The sequence below is a fragment of the Mobula hypostoma genome, chromosome 2, assembly GCF_963921235.1.
Source record: "Mobula hypostoma chromosome 2, sMobHyp1.1, whole genome shotgun sequence".
In the NCBI taxonomy this organism is placed as follows: Eukaryota; Metazoa; Chordata; class Chondrichthyes; order Myliobatiformes; family Myliobatidae; genus Mobula; species Mobula hypostoma.
Window position 1 is genome coordinate 102,351,905 of NC_086098.1, and position 22,815 is coordinate 102,374,719.

The following is a 22,815-nucleotide window of genomic DNA, read 5'->3' on the forward strand; positions in this document are numbered from 1 at the left end:
GTGCATGGTTGGTGGTCATTGTGGACTCAGTGGGGGGCTGACATGTTTCCTTCTATACTGTACCTCTCCATGACTCTAAATAGTTTTGTCTGGTACTCTATTTATACCAGGTGGATCCACTTATCTTAAATTATTTACAGTTAGAAGTATGTCTCTGCAATTTATCAGTGTGTAGTGTTGTGCAGACCAATGGCGAATCAAAATAAGATGCAATAAGACCATGGCAGATTTGGTTATTGGTCTTGACTTCAGTTTCCTGACTGAAACTATAATCTTTGATTCATGGTATGTCCAGAAATCTATCTCAGCCTTAAATATATTTATTGACCCAGAGGCCGTATATGACAGTTAAAAAAAGGGAGTCTTTATTCTTACTTACCTTCCTTCATCTTCCACTGATGAAGGTAATTTTGTCATAGTGAGAGAAGGGAAATCAGATAGTAATGATTTAGCACATTCTTTCATGTCTACTTATGCAGGTTTCTGTCTTTCTGATACAGGGTAGCTGAACTGACGGGTTATGAACCTCAGGATTTAATTGAAAAAACTCTCTACCATCATGTTCATGGGTGTGATACATTTCACTTGCGCTGTGCCCATCATTTGTGTAAGTATTTTTCCATGTTGATTATTTTTTCAGGAAAAGGGTCACTCTCTTTGGTCATAGCTCTGAAACTTTTTGGCACTATTCTCATCTGAGGATACTGATATATAGCTAGGATACTGGGACTTTTGCACAGTAATTTGGGCCGAGACATTTGTCAGCATCAGAGAGCGAGTTTGTAAATGTGGCGGGAGCAAAGGTTGTTGGGAATAGGGAGGGTGGAGTATTGCAGGAGGGGTGTGAGTCAAGGTGGCAGAAAAGGAATGCTGGTGTAGACACATCCAGCCCTGAGACACCATGCAAGGTAACATGATGCCTCTCTGTTGCAAGGAAAGGAATGCCTCTCTGGTGCTTCCCTCTCCCTCCCCTCTCCCTTCCCCTTTTTGCAACCATGATTCTCCTCTCCCTGCCTCCTTCCCATTCTCAGTCAATAGTGACCCATATCAGAATCAAGTTTATCATCACTCACATACATAATGAAATCGTTTTTTTTTATGATTCTGTGGAAACGTCTTGGGCACCCTAGCTATATATATGTGCCTAAGACTTTTTTCAAAGTACTGTAAAGAAAATCTGCTGCTAATCTGCTTCCAGTGCTGATTGCCAAAAATGGTCAGCCCTCAAGAAGCTAGTATAAAACAGCCCTGGGGCAGAATAAAACAAATTGGGCCTGAGTTGTCTGGCCAAGATGCCAAATTACTTTACTTCTGGAATCAAAACTTGATCTTGATTGCTTGAAGAGTATAACTTGGGGGAATTATAAATACATTCAAAGTCACTCTTGCAATCTTAGAAACAGTATTAAAACAGGATGTGCATTGTGTTCTAATGTTGTGAACATATTTTTATATAATGCTAATTACATTTCCTTTCTGTTAACAGTGCTTGTCAAAGGACAGGTAACCACAAAATATTATCGCTTCCTTGCAAAGCATGGAGGCTGGGTCTGGGTTCAGAGCTATGCAACAATAGTCCACAACAGCAGATCCTCCAGGCCCCACTGCATTGTCAGTGTCAATTATGTTCTTACGTGAGTATCTAATTATCTCCTCATAATATCTTTAAATGCAGTTTCCCCGGCACTATAGTAAGCAATTTCATAAAACTGACCTGCAACACCAGAACAAAGTGCACTTAAAAAATGACTGAGGTTGGATCGTGATTATTTTTGGAGCTGTGCTAAACAAGCTTTATTTTCAATAAACAATGTTAATTCTGGTAGAGTGAATGGTTTATTGACATGAGATATTAATGTTCATATGGAGAGATGGAGGACAGTTGTTACTTGTGCTATTTATAACCTTCATTTCCATTCCAATCAAAGCTTTGAAATCACTACAGGTTAGTCTATTATTTTGCAATAGTTGGATATGTCCCAAAGCATTGATGTGGTTTGTAGACAAGAACATTACACTACAATGAGGAGCTGGATTGTGGTTGAAATGGTTCACAGCTGGTATTGGTCCTCCCATTCAATAATGATCCTAGTGGCTACATTAACCTTTCACTAATCCCTTGATCCATTTGATCTTAAGACCTAAAGTCTGGGCCATCCCATGATGTAGAGTGGTCTGTGAATGGTGATTTTCCCTCAGGTGGTGCCTCCTAAGTCCCCATCCCTGGAGCACTTTGAAGGCTTGTCAGTAAAAGTCCTTTAGAAACTCTTTCTAAACATCCCTGATAATCAGAAACACTTACATTCAATTGAAATTATTCTAAAAAATTCAAGACATTAAAAATTACTCTTTAAAAATAAATTTATTGAAAAACTTGTCTAAGTGAAAGAAATAATATTATTGATTAAAAAATTAAAACCCAAATTGTTTATTTGACATCCAGGTCAGTGACCCCCATTCATTTGATTGGCGAGTCATAGTAGATGCACAAACCAAGACCTTGTAGGAGTGGCGACAAAAATTGACACGAGTGTAATTACTTCTAATGTACATTTTATTTCTCTTGCCAATAAGTGTCAACATTGTGTGTGTATATATATAAAAATAAAATAAGGCATCTGTTAGTCTTGCGAGACTATGGATCTGCACCTGGAAAGTCTTCACTCTCCAGGGTGCAGGCCTGGGCAAGGTTGTATGGAAGACTAGCAGTTGCTTATGCCGCAAGTATCCCCTCTCCACGACACCGATGTTGTCCAAGGGAAGGGCAAGGGCCGATACAACGGCACCAGTGTCGTCGCAGAGCACTGTGTGATTAAGTGCCTTGCTCAAGGAAACAACATGCTACATCGGCTGGGGCTCGAACTCACGACCTTCAGGTCGCTAGTCGAATGCCTTAACCACTTGACCACGTGAATATATATAAGAAAAGACCCTGCCACCCAAAAAACACAATAAAGTTCAACGTAACACATAACATACGTGGCAAACTTAACCCTTAACGGTCTAGGTGAATTCTGCCGAATGAACTTAAGGAGTCCTGCAGCCTGCATAAACATGAAGGCTAGATTTGTATATCCAGCCTCTTAGCTCATTACGACTTAGAAACAGTTTACCACTCAGTGCTGAATCTGATAGTGCAGGAGAAAATTGGATGCACTAGAAGCTGACCTTCAATGCCTTCTGTACTTACAGGCTGTAATGCATGAGTGTGGGAGTCAAAACAGTTCTGATGTGTAATACTTTCAGCCCACTGGTTCTCTGCAGAGCTGCTGGCTGAAAAGAAACCCAATCCAGGCTCTAAACTATTTTTGTGTAAATTATTCTGTGGTTTTAAGGCAACAATGTCTAATTGAGATGGATTTTTCTAAGACACAACATGGTGGTAAATTAGGCCATGGTTATTTACATTTATTCTGAGGCTCATAGGAAGAGAGTGGCTTCCTTTGATCTTTCTTCTGAGTATGATTGCTTTATTTCTGAAAATTCACTTTGAAGATTGATGAATTTAAATCTTTAATACTTATGGCATTGCAGGTTCGCTGAGGAGGTACTGAGAGTGACATGTCTCTCTTTTTTACATTAATTTGCTTGCATCAGCTGTCACTGGCACTGCTGATTGGTGATTACAAAAGCTTTCAACACTGCAGTTGTGAAGAACCATATGCAAAGCCTTTGGCCAAGTGCCCCCATTTTACCAGTGACTTTGAAAATACATTATTTTGAAATTATGCACAGTGTCAATACGAGTGACTGTAGACCATTGACCAGTCTGCAGCCTTTGATGGAGTTCGCACAAAATCCTTTCCAGCAGGTCTTCTCTGTTAATTGAGAGGTATTTTACTCACCTGCTCACATTCTTATCTATCTGTTCAGAGAATTTCTCACAATGCCTCAAAATGCCGTCACTAATATTAACCAACATTATCCATTAAGAGAGCACAAGGTTCCATAACTTCACCTTTTCTTATTTGGTCATGAGTTGTGGACATCATTGTTAAAGCTAAAACCTACTGTATAGTTCATTTCACATTGCCTGTGTGATTTGAGGAAGAAGTTAAAAGCCTATCACAATTCTTTACATATATCAGTCACTATATTTAAAAGATATTTGAAATCTTGAAAAGGCAAGGTATGGGATACTGTTCTAATGTAGGTAAATGGTATTAATGTAGCTTGCAAAATATTGGCATGGGCACATTGGGCTGATGGGCTCATCACTATGATGTTTGATTCTACAATTCTGTGACATAGGCCAGACTTGGTATGAGTGTCAGGTTTCCAACCCTGAAGAACATTAATGAAACCGATGGATTTTTCAAATAATCTGGTGATTTTGCGCTGACTGATATAGAAACTAGGTTTTTTATCCATGATAGTACAAAATATAGTGTTACAGTTACAGTTACTGAGAAAGTGCAATGCAGGTAGACAATAAGGTGTAAAAGCCACCACAAGGTCGAGTGAAAGATCAAAAGTTTATCTTTATTGCACAAGAGGTCCAATCTAAAGCCTTATAAACAACAAAATAGAAATTGTCCTTGAGCCTGGTAATGTATGTTTTCAAGTATTTTTATTATCTTCTGCCTAATGGAAGTGAGGTGAAGAGAGAATAACTGGAATGGGAAAGGCCTTGGATTATATCGGATGCATTTCCTGAGGAAGCAGGAGGTGTATAACTGAAACACGAGGAAATCTGCAGATGCTGGAAATTCAAGCAACACACACAAAATGCTGGTGGAACGCAGAAGGCCAGGCAGCATCCATAGGAAGAAGTACAGTCAACGTTTCAGGCAGAGACCCTTGGTCAGGACGAACTGAAAGAAGAAATAGTAAGAGATTTGAAAGTGGGAGGAGGAGGGGGAGATCCGAAATGATAGGAGAAGACAGGAGGGGGAGGGATAGAGCTAAGAGCTGGAAAGTTGATTGGCAAAAGGGATACAAGGCTCGAGAAGGGAGAGGATCATGGGACGGGAGGCCTAAGGAGAAAGAAAGGGGGAGGGGAGCACCAGAGGAAGATGGAGAGCAGGCAAGGAGTTATTGTGAGAGGGACAGAGAGAGAAAAAAAAGGGGGGGGAAATAAATAAATATATAAGGGATGGGGTAAGAAGGGGAGGAGGGACATTAATGTAAGTTAGAGAAATCAATGTTCATGCCATCAGGTTGGAGGCTACCCAGACAGAATGTAAGGTGTTGTTCCTCCAACCTGAGTGTGGCTTCATCTTGACAGTAGAGGAGGCCATGGATTGACATATCAGAATGGGAATGGGCCATGGGATTAAAATGTGTGGCCACTGGGAGATCCTGCTTTCTCTGGTGGACAGAACGTAAGTGTTCAGCGAAACTTCCGCCACCTCCAACGGGATCCCACCACCAAGCACATCTTTCCCTCCCCCCCCCCTCTGCTTTCCGCAGAGATCACTCCCTAAGTGACTCCCTTGTCCATTCGTCCCCCTCATCCCTTCCCACTGATCTCCCTCCCGGCACTTATCCTTGTAAGCGGAACAAGTGCTACACATGCCCTTACACTTCCTCCCTCACGACCATTCAGGGCCCCAGACAGTCCTTCCAGGTGAGACGACACTTCACCTGTGAGTCTACTGGAGTGATATACTGCGTCCGGTGCTCCTGATGTGGCCTTCTATATATTGGCGAGACCCGATGCAGACTGGGAGACATTTTGCTCAACACCTATGCTCTGTCTGCCAGCGAAAGCAGGATCTCCCAATGGCCACACATTTTAATTCCACATCCCATTCCCATTCTGATATGTCTATCCACTGCCTCCTCTACGGTAAAGATGAAGCCACACTCAGGTTGGAGGAACAACACCTTATATTCCGTCTGGGTAGCCTCCAACCTGATGGCATGAACATTGACTTCTCTAACTTCTGCTAATGCCCCACCTCCCCTTCTTACCCCATCCCTTATTTATTTATTCCCCCCCCTTTTTCTCTCTCTGTCCCTCTCACTATAACCCCTCCCCTGCTCTCCATCTTCCTCTGGTGCTCCCCTCCCCCTTTCTTTCTCCCTAGGCCTCCCGTCCCATGATCCTCTCCCTTCTCCAGCCTTGTATCCCTTTTGCCAATCAACTTTCCAGCTCTTAGCTCTTCCTATAGATGCTGCCTGGCCTGCTGTGTTCCACCAGCATTTTGTGTGTGTTGATGTACAACTGAGCTATTTTGTGTGATGGACATTAAAGTTTCCAACCGACAGATATGATGCTGAGGAAAATCAACAGGTCAGATAGCATTTGTGGAAGAAATGGAAAGTTGACATTTTCGGTCAAGACCCTTCATCTGAACCAGCTGAAGAGTCTCAACTAAATATGTTGACTGCCCATTTTCTTCCATAGATGCTGCCTGATCTGCTGAGTTCCTCCAGCCTCTTGTATGTTGTTCTAGATTCCAGCATCTGCTGTCTCCATTGAACTTCCCCACTCTGATGAGAGTCTGTGTGTTTTTGATAAACACAAGAGATGCTGCAGGTGCTGGGAATCCAGAGTAGCACATGCAAATACTGGAGAAACTCAGCAGATCCACGGAAAGGAATAAACGGCTGATGTTCTGGGCAGAGAAGGCACAGTAGCGGGCAGCACAGTGGCATAGCAGTTAGTACAACACTTTACAGCACCAGTAACCCAGGTTCAATTCCTGCCACTATCTGTAAGGAGTTTGTATGTTCTCTCCATCACTATGTGGGTTTCCTTTGGGTGCTCTGGTATCCTCCCACATCCCAAAGACATACTGGTTAGTAGGTTGCTCATTGGGCTAGAAGGGCCTGTTATCATGTTCTACCCCTAAAAAAAATAAATTAGATGCTGCCTGCCTTGCTGACTTCCTCCAACATTTTGTACGTGGTAGTCTGTGTGTTTGCCCCTCTGTGTATTTGAGAGGGGACAGTAGATGGTAATCAGCAGGACACTTTCTTTTACCCATGCTGAACCTGAAGCCATGCGGGCGGTCTCCATGCCATTGACAGCCACCTGCCCACCACTATGCTACCACTGCTGGTAGATCTATCCTGCCAGTGACCCAGGATTCTGAAATATTGTTTGAAATATATGGTCACCTTGATTAGGCAAAAGAATCTTGTCTCAATCCAACACAAATTCCATTGTAATAGGTATGATACTCAGCTTCCAAGAAACATGAAGTACTGAAACAAAGACAGTTCTAAGCTTTTTTTTCACTTAATTATAAACGTCTGATAGTTTTCTTGTTGTTTTGGAATCATGTAATGCTGAACTATTGCTGTGCACCTAAATGTTTTATTACATCTCATCATTCACACTCTGCAATTGCCTTTGGCACTTGCACTCGCCTGACTGAACTATGTTATGCAAGATAAAGGAAAAATACTGTTAGTATGAGAATGCTAGATTAATACCTGAAAATGGCAGATAGCTCAGCAAATCAACAGAGACAGAAATAAGGTTCAGTTCATGTATTTGTCCATCTTGAAAGAGATTAGAAATTTAACAATTGATTAGCTAGTGCAGAAGTCAGAACAAGCCAATCAATCCATCGTTCCTGTTCTAGCTCATTGTAAAATTTATTAAATTTGTTCCATTCCTTTCCTCTTTCCCATAGCCCTGTGGTATTTCCCCCTTTAACAGTAAATTATTTTTTATTCCTTCATCCCGATTTTTGTATTTCCTTTCCATCCATTCTTGTTCATCATTATTAGTGGACCTGCTGGACCTTCCTCATGCAGTTCTCTACACGTGCTTCCAATGCATGAAGTTTTGCACCAGATATATAAATGAATTAAATTGACCTTTTAAACCCTGTTGGTTTTGTCTGGTTTTACAACAGCAGGATTGATATAAATGATTGTCAGCTTTTCATTTCTATCAGTGTCCCCAAGGCAGCTTTTGAAAGGAGTGCTTGTGGAAGTACTGTACATTCTGCTCAAAACTAATTTGATTTTTTTTAAAGAAACAGGTGGTGCACCTATAAATGTGACTCCTCCAGTGTTTATGGAATGGAATCCTTGAACCCATTCAATTACAAACAAAATATGCATGAAGTATTTTGCACTAAGAACAAAAAATTATTCAAGCCTAAATTTTAGGGGGCACTGTCTTCGTGAAAAGATTGTGAATCTTACGTCTGAAGTGTATTTACTGTATGTAAGTGTGGATGATCTTTGCACAAATTTAGAAAATATTGTGCTGGCACTGTTCACAAGACTTACCATCAGAATTTCTGCCAATTATGGGTTCCTGGAAAGTCTTTGCAGGACAAGGGATCTAATAAGCACGTTTTACATATTTGTTTTTAAAATGTATTAATGACCCGCAATGTTACCACTAAATAATTTTGTATCATTTTAAAATTTCATTTAATTGAAATCAGTATGATAGATTCTACTTTTGCTGAGATGCACATCTGTGTGGGAACACGGATAAAAAAAGCACTTCTTAAAATGGAACTCAGCAGGCCAGGCAGCATCTTTGGAAAAGAGTACAGTTGACGTTTCGGGCCGAGACGCTTCAGCAGGACTGGGGAGTCGACTGTACTCTTTTCCATAGATGTTGCCTGACCTGCTGAGTTCCTCCAGCATTTTGTGTGTGTTCTTGGATTTCCAGCATCTGCAGATTTTCTCTTGTTTGTGATTGAACTTCTTAAAATTGGGATATTTTTGGGCTGTAAAACTTTTAGGCAGTTTATTATAAATTTGGGAAGGGAGAAGGTGCTTTCTATACTCCAGTTAAGTGACATAAGGCAAGATCTAACTTCCCTTATATTGTTAATACATGAAGTAAGTGCTTGCTTGGAAGATAATCATCTATTCCCAATGACTGTAGTCTCCACTTGCAAGCTCCTGCTGTATGTATGTGGGTCAGATGCAGAAGGTAGGCTGAGCACATTCCTTGTATCCATGAGGCATCTGGCAAGGTGAGTGGGCTGTAGAGTCAAGTGATAGAGCACAGTGGCTAATGTATTGACATCTGTCAGTAAATGTCTCCTGAATTTACAGTGGGTCAGTGTAAATCTGAGATCTATTTCTGTGGCTGAATGCAGAATGTCAGCCCCACCCCCAGCCACCGGCAACAGTTAGTTCAATATTGTAAAAAAAAATTCATAGGTTGGTTGTTCAAAATGGTAAAATTTATGCACACAAATGCTCGGGAAAGATGTTTCAGCTTTTGTCTTACCCAAGCAATGAAGTGCTGCTTTACTCAAAGTTAAACTCACCTGAAAGTATTGTGTGATTCAGATTTAGAATAATGGGATTAAACAAGCAATCAATTGAGAATTGGCAATCACAAAGCTGAAAATACATGTTTAGTCAAGCACTGGTGTAATAGTAGCTTAAGCAGATTAGTGCAAAATAAATGTAAATAATGTGCATGCCACAGAAATGGGATGTCCAAGGAAAACAAATGAACCACACAGGAGCTGTAATGGAACTGTTAATTATTAACCACTCTCTACTCTTCTATTCTCATTCTCATTCTCTCTCTCTCTCTCTCTCTCTCTCTCTCTCCTCTCCCCCCCTTTTATATATATATATATATATATATACACACACACACAAAGAAATGGAGCACATGTCCTTGCCCTGAGATTCTTCTGATTATTAACTGTTTCAGAACATATCCATTCATGTACCTCTTTTGTGGCTCTGTAAAATGCTTATTTACTTTCCATTAGCAGACTGGTATTAGTGATGACCTAGGAGTGATTACAGGCAAGAAAAGTTCTTCACTGAACTGAACTGGCCTGGTACTTCTCAGTGCAGGGAACAGCAATTCACGTCGACTGTGAGCGAACCGCATTCCTCACATGTCTGAGGACACACAATTTGCTTTTCCATTTATCAGTTCTCATTTCACATATTCATTGCTTGAAGTGCACTTCCTTCAATTGATCAACAAAGGAGACTGTTACTTATATTGTACCTATCATTTCTCTTTCAACCAATGAAATGTGTTTGAAGTGAATTTTATGTTGTAATGTAGACAGGAGGTGGTTAAACAAATGTTGCAATTGTTATGAAAGTGGCATGATTTCTCTTTGATAATCAAAACCAAGGTTATTACGTTCAGTGAAGTACCCCGTCCTATTTGTGACCATTTAATACTTTTTTATACTTTATTGAATTAAAGGCTATATAATATATATAATACTTTTAATGTGCAATCAGGGAAGAAGCTGATTATTATTCACTTTTAGCAGGGAAGAAGATCACTATTGTTAAATGGCTTTGTAATTATCAGCATTTGTACTTCCCTCTTGACATTTGCTTCTGTTGAGTTCAATGGAGTCAGTATCAAGAGATGGACAGTTTTTTCTCCAGTTAGCAAATAACAAGTTTCTTGCCCAATGTAGTTTTTAAAATTCTGAACTTTTTCTCATCAGTTACTACAACATATAAAAAGAGCTGACAAATTGAAATAAGCAGGAGTAAATTAAATGCATTCCTGTCTTGGTTTTAAATTTTCACATTTTATCATTTGTTATAGGACCTTTTCTCATCTTGAGAGTCAAAATTATTTGCTTGACTACCTCTTGTGTCAGTGCAACACTACATTATAACATAAAATTCACTTAAAACACATTTAATTAGTTGAAAGGGAAATGATAGGTACTATATAAGTAACAATCTTTTTTTCCCCTCTGCTTTCTCATTTATAAACCAAAGGGGAAATTTTAACTGCTTCACCTAAATGGAATGAATCATGTCAGAGGTTAATACAGATTTCTATTCCATTCTTATCCTGCAGCACATTTTTTCAGGAGGCTCTGCCTGCCAACCATTGCATTTAGTTTTGCACAAGAGATTCTGCAGATGATAGAAATCCAGAGTAACAAACACAAAATTCTGAAGGAACTCCATAGGCCGGGCAAGGTTCAGGTCGAGGTGCTTCAATGAAGGTTGACTTTTTATTCCTTTCCATAGATGATGCCTGACCTATTGAGTCCATCTACATCTGGAGACATTTTAACAATGCATTGGGCACCATATCTATGAGTGACATCTTAAACAGGAGACTCTGTTGAAATGGAAGCAAAAATTTCAAAGCACATGTAGAATTGGCCTTTGGTGGTGTTAGTTCGGTTGGTGGCGCAGTGAGATCAGCGCCGGGCTCGAGAACGGATGTTCCTGAGTTCGATCCAGTGACAGACCGCCCCCATGCGCGCTCTCCATCCGCGCCGGGTTGATGTCGAGCTCGCAACTTGGCCTTGTAAAATAATACTGTGAAACGTCTGTGCGAGGAGTGCCGCCCCACACAGCCTTTCAAACTGCACCTTGTAAGGCATGAAAATGCCCGATGCTGGCCTCTCAGTCTGCGTCGACGTCATCGTTGTAAGGCCTGCATGTTAGCAGCCTACACTCACCTTGAACTAAAAGTGTTACTGAATGCTGCTGTGACAGGTCTTTATGGAAAATGCTCTTTGGCCTACTGCCTACATACTTTTAAAATACTTTATATGTCTTTTGTGTGTGTGTGCGATCATCATCATCATCAGGTGCCATGCCTAGCTTGAGCTTTGACTGCCATGGCCCATACACTCCTGTTTCGGGTCAAGTGGATCAATTCATTGGTATTCATTTCCAATTCTCTGGCTGCTGTCTCCATCAACATTTCTCTTTGTCTTCCTCTTGCTTTCTTCCCTTCAATCTTTTCCATAATTACCGTGCATTCTAACCCCTTTTCCTAATCAGATGTCCAATGAAGTCACATTGCCGTTTCATGATCTCATACATTATTTCTCTTTTTGTGCTTGCTTTCTTCATGACATCCTCATTAGATATTCATTTCGTCTATGATATTCTTTGCATCCTCCTCAAAAGCCACATCTCTGCTGTTTCAATTCGTTTCCTCATGTTACTAGATATTGTCCAACATTCTGGGCCATATAACACAACTGGATAAACGTAACATTTCAGTGCTCTGAGGCAGGTTGTCATGCCTAGTTTAGTGTTAGTCAGTGAGACTCATTTCACCGGGATGCAGCACTGAGCGTCATGGGAAGTCATTCCTGGTCCTGGACTTATTTCTGTCTGGCATAGTTTACATATTATTATTTGATTGTTTGTGGTTTTGTATTGCTATGTTTGTACTCTGTTCTTGGTTGGTGCAACTGTAACGAAACCTAATTTCCCTCGGGATCAATGAAGTATGTCTATCTATCTATCTATCTATACTCTTCATTCTCGTAAAGGTGTCTTTTGCCATCCCTATTCTTCTTTAGATGTCTATGTCGCACCTGCCATCTGATGTCACCCAGCTTCCTAAGTAGCAAAACTTCTGTACTTGTTTTATATCTTCTCCGTTTATTCTCAGCCTGCAGTTAGGATTCTCCTGCTTTTTGGATATCACCATACATTCTGTCTTTTTGCAATTGATAGATAGACCCATTTTTGCACTTTCTTCAACAATTATATCAATTAAGTTTTGTAGTTCTTCCTCCGTACTTGCAATTAACACAGTGTTATCCGCAACTCTAAAATTATTGATGTTTTCACCGCTAATTTTGATACCCAAGATGTCTCTTATTTTTTGTAATATTGTCTCACTGTACACATTAAACAAATCAGGGGAGAAAACACACCTTGTCTAATGTCGCTCTTGATTTTCGTAAACTGACTCATTTCTCCATTTATTCTTACAGTGGCAGTTTGTTCCCAGTACAGATTTCTGATTAGGCAGAGGTCTTTCAACTTTAGATCTGGAGTTTTCTGTAATATTTCAAATAACTTATTGTCCTTCACTTAATCAAATGCTTTTGTGTAGTCGAGAAAACAAACAGACAAATCTTTTTGCACTTGACTGGCTCGTTCTGATAGTATCCTTAACATCAGTATTGTGTTTCTTGTACCTTTGTCTTTCACAAAACCAGATTGTTCTTTACCTATTTCAGCTTGTATCTCACTTTTAGCTCTTGTCATCAAAATTCTTAGAAGTATCTTAGTGATATGACTCATTAAACTTATGGTCCTATGTAATTCACATTCTATTGCTCCAAGTTAATTAAGAAGAGTGATAAATACTGATTTTTTTCATCTCTTCTGGTATTATTCCAGTCTCATAAATGTCATTGATTAAATCAGTAAGATTTTTCAAATCCATAATCTTCAAGGGCGATAACTTGTTCTATTACTAATTCATCAGCACCTGCTGCCTTTCCTTTCTTCATCTTATTTATTGCATTATGAACTGGGTATGACTCTAAACTGCAACTGGTGATGAGGCTCTTATTGGGGAATTTCAGAGTTTTGGAGAAAGTGGAGTTACCCCTTAGTCATTCATTCCTCCCAGGGCCGCTCTGACCCGGAACAGTAGAACCTGCAAGGGTTTCTGCTCAGGATACGAGCAAAGGCCAACAGTGGATCCGGCAAGTTCAGTAACTGAACTTATGACAGAGAAGGCGGATGACCTAGGATCTCAAATGTCAATGGCTACAGTACAGGCGGATGAACATTTGGGAAGGGAAATGGTGAATTTCTTTAGTTCGCCCAATGGAAGGCAAATAGCAAACCACCGTTGCTAGATACTAGGTTTCCTAGAATCTATTTGCTAAGAAAACTATGGTCAAACTCACAAAACGTATTGCACAACAACAGTGTCAAGAAGATCTTCAAGACAATTCCAAAGATGCTTCGCTCAGTAGGGTTAATTCTGGGCAGCAGGGGATCCCCGACCATCATCAAGCTACAGCTCATAAAGTTCAAGTAACACAAAAGAAAATTATTGCCACTTGGAATGTAAGAACCCTATATCAAGCAGGAAGATTGGACAATGTGATAAATGGAAACACGAAAGATTAACATCATGGGAATTAGCGAAGTTCGTTGGACAGGTGCTGAAACATGTCAGGATAGAAATAAAACACTAACTTATTCTTGAGGAACATCCCATACTAATGGAGTAGGAATTTCTTATGGACGAAAACATGGCAATAAGTGTTTAGGACAGTGGTCCCCAACCTCTGGACCACGGACCGATACATTGCCGCGAAGAATGCAGTGGTACAGCGGTAGCCGGAATGCACCCAGCACGTCTTTAAGAAAAAAGCCGAAATAAACAAGCTAATTAATTAGGTGCCTCCCAGCACGTAAATGTCAGCCCAGATCAGAGGCGATTGCTGGCTTTTTTCTTAAAGATGTGCTGGGTGCATTCTGGCTATCGCTGCACCGCTGCATTCTTCGCGGCCCGGTATCGGTCCACGGCCCAGAGTTTGGGGACCACTATTTCAGGACATTGGGCAATATCAGAAAGAGTACTCCTTGTTAGATTCAGAGGACAACCATTTGATTTAGCAATTATACAGGTATATGCACCAACAACGGATGGAACAAATGAGGATACAGATAAATTCTATGAAGAGCTTGAACAAGCAAAGAATGGATGCAAATCTCAAGATATTGTTGTTGTCATGGGAGATTTAAATGCTAAAGTAGGACAAGGTGCTGATGGAAATACCATAGGAAAATTTGGACTAGGGGAAAGAAATGAAAGAGGCAAGATATGGGTAGAATGGTGCAAGATCATTATGAATACCTACTTTAAAAACCATTCAACACCAGAAATCAAATTGACTTTATTACTATAAATCAAAGATTTAGAAGCTCAGTGACACAATGCAAAACATGGCCAGGTGCAGACTGTAATAGTGACCGTAACCCAGTGACCATAATATGTCATGTAAAAGTAAAACTTAAAAAAAACTAAAGAAGCAAAAACCTGAACAATCCCTTGACCACCTGCAATTAATTAAAGAAGAAAACTTAAGACAAAAATTTACAATTGAAGTAAGGAATATATTTCAAAGTCTAGAAATAGAATCTGTTAAAGATGATAGCAATCATGTAGAAATGAAGTTTAACTCTCTGAAGGGTGCCTTGGTAGAATCAGCAAAGTCAGTGATTCCTAAAAAAGTAAAAAATACAAAGAATAAATGGATGACAGATGAAATCAAGAATCTAATGGAAGAAAGGATGGAAGAAAGCAAATCCAAGAGAATATAAGTCCCTAGATTAAAAAAAGTTCAAAGCTTATGTCAAAAAGCCAAAGAAGAATGGTTAAACCAGGAATGTGAGCAATTAGAAAAAAATTCCTATTACAGATCCAAAAAGGTTATATCAACAAATCAAGAATATCACTGGTAAAGAGCTCCTCTGTTCTTCAGGTGGATGTTTGTAAGCAAAGGACGGTACCATTATCATGGAAAAAGATGAGGTTATGAACAGATGGACTGAGTATATTCAGGAATTGTTTGAAGACAATCAAGTGTGTGTACACACGTGTAAAAATGCATTTGTTAGTGTGTATACATACATGTGTAAAACTATAAAATGTATGCATTTACGTGAGGAGCTGAATGACTGCAGTCAACAGGTAAAATAGGGTTAGGGGATAGTTTTGCAACACAGTTGTCATTTTACTGCCTTACTTTGTGTCTGATGATTGAAAATGAAATATGTTCACTCTGGGAACTTCTAGCCATCTGGTCTTCTGGTTAACTTTATTGCTGAGAAACATCTACAAAGCTATCCTGCTTTCCTTCACTGCAAGGTCAGTAGACACTCCACTTAAAGATCATGTTGGATTTCTCCCTTACTTCTAGGCAAGATAAGACCATAAGGCCATAAGACATAGGGACAGAACAAGGCTATTCAGCCTGTCGAGCTTGTTCTGCCATTCAGTCATTGTTGATTTTCACTTTCAACTCCATTCTCCTTCCTCTTCTTTGTAACCTTTGAGCGAACCTCTGCTTTAAATATACCCAATGACTTGGCCTCTACAACTGTCTGTGGCAATGAATTTCACAGACTTACCACTCTCCTGCTAAATAACTGTGGTTAGTTATTTCATTTTAAGTCATAATATTAAATCAAATTATTATAATTACTATACAGTATATGACTTCAAATTATAACTCTGTAATTTGTGTAGACTCAAGACCACTTACTCACAGTCCTCTCACCCTGCTTCAACTGTAGTCAAAACTTACTCAACCCTCCTTATAAATATATCCATTTTCCAATTATATATACATAATTATAAAATGATGCACCCCCGTTATATAAATTGATGTTCTTAATAGTTACTCCATCTGAGAAATGTGATTAAGGTAATGCAGGCTGATGTATGCATTAAAAATATCATCATATTTACCATGGCATCTCAAAAATGCATGATTGTGATGAAGAAAGCTTGTTAATTCATTTTTTCTTTATTAGCTAAGCCTATGCTAAGCTGCTTTGGGAGACTGTAACTGTGGCAGCTGCACGAGTCTAGGATTAGAATGTTTAAAAACTCTCTGATAATTACTACTCAACTCAGTCTGACTAAATAAAAGCAAACACAGAAATTTATCAAACTATGTTATACAAGTACTGATTTCTTCAACTTGTAAAAACCTTATAATCAAATGAATACATAAATTTAATCAATGCTTTATGCAACGGTGTCAATGATACTTTGGAAAGGATCAATATTGACCTGAAGCTATTGGACTGACAGCTCTGTTTTTCAGCTGAACATTTAATGCTATCTCACTTGAGGCAGACATAGTTAATATTTTATATGTGAGGTGGATATTGGACTTTAGTACCATGTATGCTTCATGTATTCTACGTGATAGGAATGAATGCAGATAATCTGATTATGATGTGCAAGTATTTATGTATTATGACATTTAAGGCTGCTTCAATGACCCCATGTGCAAAGAAAGAAATTAAATGTCTGGCCGAGTATGATTTGGTAATTCATTAGTGCATGGAACATTTAATTCTTCAGTCCTCCCATAGTTCAATGTGTCAATGACTGCCATAATTTCTGCAAGACCTTGGGCTGTTTTGACTAACGTGTAAGGGTGCTTTCATCCGAGACATGACTAACCTGTCTCAGAATGACATGAGAAAGATGCTTCTCAAAATCTGTTTTCTGTACACATGTGCTAGTGAAGGAAAAGCAAGGATGGGACTGAATGTTGGTGAATGCATTTGATGCAGATTTCCATAGTTGCAATGGTATGTGGATTAATATTTATCTAGGAAGGGGTAGGAACGGGAAATGCGCTGCCACATGGAGCACTGCAGGCAAATACCAGAAACACAGTTAATAGAAAGCTACGGAGGTCCATGACACGGACTCAATAGGTGGAAGGGCCTTTTGCTCTGTTGTATGACTCCACAATATTCTGTGATAGGGAAATAAATATAGGAATTACAAATGGGATTAAATAAATACAGTTGAGAAGATTCACCTAGAGTATTAGCATAAACATAAGCTAACTATGAATTTGTGATTAGAGTGGAGTTGCAGGGAGTACATGCAAAAATTATATATGGGAAGGATTTTCTGACTGGGATAGTTATTCACATTTGTTGATGAGTGGTGATGGCCTTTACTTTTTTTATATGTGCATTTTAAGTTTCAACTTAGAGATGATGACAAGGAAGTGGTCAACAACAGTCAATTGATTAAGATATTTAGAGTGGTAATATAAATGATCATAAGAGTGATATAATGTTATTGGAAGTCTTCAAATGCGAGTCTGTATGTTCATATGATTGTGGTTGTGTGCACGTGTGTATGTGACATCTATGTATTGAACCTAACAAGATTTGCTGCTTGATTTCTTCTAGGGATGCAGAATACAAAGGGTTACAGCTATCACTGGATCAAGTAACAGCAGCAAAACCATCTTTCCCATACTCAAACTCAACGCCAACCATCAATGACTCAAGGAAGGCATCCAAATCCCGTCTTAACAGAACAAAATCCAAACCAAGAACATCACCTTATCCTCAGGTAAACTACCTCTGCTATTATCAGTAAACTTGTTGACAACAGAGACACTGCTAAGACATTGTGTTGGTGGGACTTATGTTAGAGCTTGGGCTTGTATAGAAAATACTTAAAACTGATTTTAACAGTGGCAGAAATGGGTTTGCCCAGCTTTAACTCAATGTGAGTTTGTTTACCACCAAAGCAGTTCCTTTAATAATTTGATATTTTTTGTGATAATGTAGGAATATACAGATAATTGTTTTGGTTGCTTGTGGTAGTTGCACAGATAAGAAATGGGAACTGGGGAAACTCACCTTTAAGCATTTGAATCCAACTATATTGACGATTGTGGGTGGTGATGAAATTCATTTGCTTGTTTTGTTGTCTTTTCCAATTGCAAATCTCTGGAGGAACTCAGCAGGTTAGACAGCGTCTCTGGAATGACATGGATTATTGATATTTTGGGTCAGGATGAAGGTTTTCGAACAAGAACATAACTACCATGTCTCTCCATAGATGGAGCCTGACCTGCTGAGTTCCTCTAGTATTTTGAGTGTCTCTGCAAATTCCAGCATCGGTAGTGTCTTGTATGGAGGAATTTAAGGTGGGGGCTTATATGGGAGGCAGGGTTTGAGGGTCGGCACAACATTGTGGGCCGAAGGGCCTGTACTGTGCTGTACTATTCTATGTTCTATGTTCTATATTCCCAAAGGCAAATCTGTCCTCAGTTGGTTTAATGACATGATACATTAGAAATTACAACACACAATGATGTGGGCACATATCTCAAATGAATGCCAAAATGCATGAGCCCAGAAGATCAAAATTCTGAAGTGTTCCTTACTTATCTGCAAGAATTGTGATTGCTTCCATTACTTGGAGACTGCAAACTGTAGCATAAATTGCTAGTCTGAGGCATGAATGCTTTCAATGTTAAAATCTTCATTTTTCTATAAATTGTGGATCATCCAGCCAGTGACATATTAAGCATTCACAACAATTACACTCTGTGGCCAGTTTATTAGATACATGTGTACAGTTGCACGCTAATGCAAATATCTAATCAGTCAATCATATGGCAGCAACTCAGTGCATAAAAGCATGCAGACATGGTCAAGAGGTTCAATTGTTGTTCAGATCAAACGTAAGAATAGGGAAGAAATGTGATCAAAGTGACTCTGCCAGTGGAATGATTGTTAGTGCCAGATGGAGTGATGTGAGTATCTCAGAAACTGCTGATCTCCTGGGATTTTCATGCACTACAGTCTCTGGAGTTTACAGAGAATGGTGGGAAGAACAAAAAAAAGCATTCAGTGGGTGATAGTTCTGTGAGTGAAAATACTTTGCTAATGGGGGAGATCAGAGAAGAATGTTTAGTCTGGTTCAAACTTCCAGTAAGATGGTGCCTATAGGTGGTGACTCTTTGCCTGCAGCTCCGATGGGAATCATCAAATATTCCTGTTTAGGACTACTACAGCTGAAGTCCATTCACAGATATGGGTACTTCAGTAAGCAGCATTATTTTAAGATGTTTAAAAAATCTATCGATACTCAAAATTGCCAAACCTCAGACACCAGATTGGGTTTCAAGTGCAGTTTCCCTTTAAGAATACGGAAATGGGGACAATGCACCAGTCTACAAGTACAATTGAAATGCTGAGGCCTTAAACCCTGCACTCCTGACTATCTGCTAGTAAATGTATACTAGTAAATTGAAATAAAATTGAAGATCTCAGAGCAAGATTGCTGTACCAGAGGAACTTCAAGGACTGCTGTGTAATTTTCTTCATGGAAACATGGTTATCATGCACCATTTTGGACAATGTGCTGCAGCCTGATATCTTCACCATTCTCTACAAAGACCGGTCGGCTCTGTCTTTTAAAGGTAGAGGAGGTGGAGTATGGTTTATGACTAACTCATCATGGTGCATAAACATGGAAGTTCTTTCTCAGACCTGCTTACTAGACCTGGAAAATGTAGTGGTCAGATGCTGTCGTTTTTTATCTGCCAAAGGAGTTTTCCACCATCATCCTGATAGCAGTGTACATTCCACCTCAGGCCAACATCAAGCAGGCACTGGAGGACAGAGCATTATAATCAGTAGGCATGAAACAGTGCACCTTGATCTCTTCCCTATCATTGTGAGGGGATTTCAACCAGGCTAACTTGAAGAAGTCTCTGAACAACTACCACAACATATCACCTGTGGAAGCAGAGGAGCCAACACACTTGAAAACTGTTATACTACCATCAAGAACCCTTACTGTGCCATCCCACGCCCACACTTTGGAAATTCCGATCACCTGCCAGTACTCCTATTCCCAGTGATTGGACAAAGACTAAAGACTGGACAGTAGCAATGCCTATGTCACGCTGATGTTTACTGATTACAACTCAATATTCAACACTTAGTTTTCAGTTCTAATCAGAAGTTACAAAACCTGGGCCACTGTACCTCACTCTGCAACTGGATACTTGACTTCCTCACCAGGAGATCACAGACTGAGCAAGTCAGAAATAACATCTTCACGTTGCTGACAATAAACACTGGTGCATCTCAAGAATGCATGTTTAGCCCACTCTACTCCCAGGACTGTGTGGCTAGGCACAGCTCCAATGCCATCTATAAATTTGCCGATGACACAACTATTGTTGGTAGAATTTCAGATGGTGATGAGGAGGCATACAGGAGTGAGATAGATCAGCTGGTTAAGTGGTGTCACAACAACAACCTTACACTCAGTGTCAGTAAAATCAGGGAATTGATTGTGGACTTCAGGAAGGGGAAGTTGAGGGAAAACACACCAGTCTTCATTGTGAAATCAAAGGTGGAAAGAGTGAGCAGCTTCAAGTTCCTGGTGTCAACGGCACTGAGTATCTATCTTGAGCCCAACATATAGACGCAATTTCAAAGAAGACACAACAGGGGCTATATTTCATTACGAGTTTGAGGAGACTTGATATGTCATCAAGGACACTCGAAGATTTCTACAGATGTACATGGAGAGCATCCTAACTTGTTGTATCACTGTCTGGTATGCAGGGGCCACTGCACAGGATTGAAAAAAGCTCCAACCTAGGCACTATCCTCCCTAGCATCGAGGACACCTTCAAAAGGCAATGCCTCAAAAAGGCGGCATCCATGATTAAGGACTCCCATCACCCAGGAAAAGCCTTCTCGTTACTATCAAGAAGGAGATACAGGAGCCTGAAGACACAAACTCAATGTCTTAGGAACAGCTTCTTCCCCTTCAGCATCAGATTTCTGAATGGACAATGAATTCCTGAACCCTAGCTCACTATTTTTTCCTCTCTTTTTGCACTACTTATTATAATTTATAGTTTGTTTTATGACTGTGTATTACAATGTACTACTGCCGCAAAACAACAACAAATTTCACTGTATACGCCATTTTTATTAAGCATGATTCCTGAATCTGATTGTGAGCTACATACGAATAATGCTGGAGGACCTCATCAGGCCATGCTGCCTGGCCTGATGAGTTACTCCAGCATTTTGTGTGTGTAGCTTGGATCCAGCATCTGCAGATTTTCTCTTGTTTGTGATCTGATTGTGAGCTGACAGGAAGGCGACAGTAACTTAAATAATCACATGTTACAATGGTGTTGTACAGAAGAGCACCTCTGAACGCACAACATGTCGAACCTTGAAGTTGATGGGTTACAGCAGCAGAAGACCATGAACATACACTCAGTGGCCACTTTATTAGATACAGGAAGTACCTTATAAAGTGATCAGTGAGTGTTTGTTTAGCTTCAAAAGAGCTCATGTAACAGACTAGAAGTCAAAATATTGTAAGAGTTACTTTATTAAGCAAGAGCTGATAATAAGGTTTGTGGTTCCTAAAGTACTGCAGTGTGACATATGCAGGCTTTTCGTATAATTAACTGAAGAAGTGTACCCAGGACGCATTGCATACATTGTCCCAAAATGTTGATCCTGTCTGTTGCTGGCATTTAAAGTCTGTGCATGAAGATTGTTAAATCTACCAATTTGTATGCAAATTAGGAACAAGTCACATAATACACCAACCGAAGCTGAACAGCACTCCAGATAGTAGGTGGTTTGTTTGCAAAGGACACTTCAACAGAGACCTTTATTGCAATGAATCCTCTGCCTTGAAGGTAGTCCTTGGCTTCATAAAGAATCACTGATCTCCTCTCCCAGAGGCTCCAATAATTGATTAGTGCATTGGGCAGGAAACTGTGCAGTTCTTAACAATAGCATATCCTCATGGCAACTGGCAGCCCATTAACAGCTTGTGGTGTCTGAAAACAGGCTTCACATTGTCACAGAACTTGAACAGCTAAACACAGTGACTTTCCACAAATAGGTTAAATGAGTTGATTTTGTGATATGGGGTACCTCCAACACAGCAAGTAGCCAGTATAGCAATCCCAGCCATACTTTATACACACCTTTGAATAACATAAACATGTTACACAAGGTAAAGTCCTGTTATGTTGTGTTTTGTTGGATAGAAATAATGACACTGGTAAATGCCTTGAGTTAAATAAGAGATATGCGTTAGACAGCAGAGTGCTCAAATCAATTTTAATCAAGATCGGCAAATATTTGAGGAGCTCTTGAGCTTCAGAGCTGAACAGTTTTCATCTGTGATCAGCGGTACAAGACTTGCTTTAACTTGTAGAAGGAGAGCCTTAGCAGATTTCTAATGTTATAGAAATGGAGCAAAGGTGGCTCTACTTGTGACATATTGCGCAAAGTATAGGTGTGAACCTCATTTGAAACGAAATGGAAAACTGCAATATGAAGTGAAGCAGGTCACCGTAAATTTTTCTTCTATCAGAAAGAAATGGGGTATTCAAGATTGTATATTGTCATTCTTGAGTACATGTGTGTAAAGGGGAATGAAAGGATTGTTACTCTGGATCTGATGCAGCATTAAAAACACAATAAGCATAAAATACACAGTAAATATAAATGTAAAAGTGATCATATAAAGCACATAATACAAGTACCTGTTGAGAATGTGATTGTGTGTACAATACATAGAATAATTTTATATACATAGACTGA

The 22,815-nt window shown here is 39.7% G+C and overlaps 1 protein-coding gene across 2 annotated transcripts in view; it reads left to right on the top strand.

Moving 5' to 3' along the window:
• Nucleotides 1-22,815, top strand: part of sim1a (SIM bHLH transcription factor 1a) — a 73,192-nt gene that overhangs the window by 19,363 nt on the left and 31,014 nt on the right. For both annotated transcript variants that reach the window (XM_063071977.1, XM_063071985.1), the window contains 3 exons: nt 501-607; nt 1,487-1,634; nt 17,608-17,773. In XM_063071977.1, the coding sequence (XP_062928047.1) occupies nt 501-607; nt 1,487-1,634; nt 17,608-17,773 (421 nt within the window). The remainder of the gene's footprint in view (nt 1-500; nt 608-1,486; nt 1,635-17,607; nt 17,774-22,815) is intronic.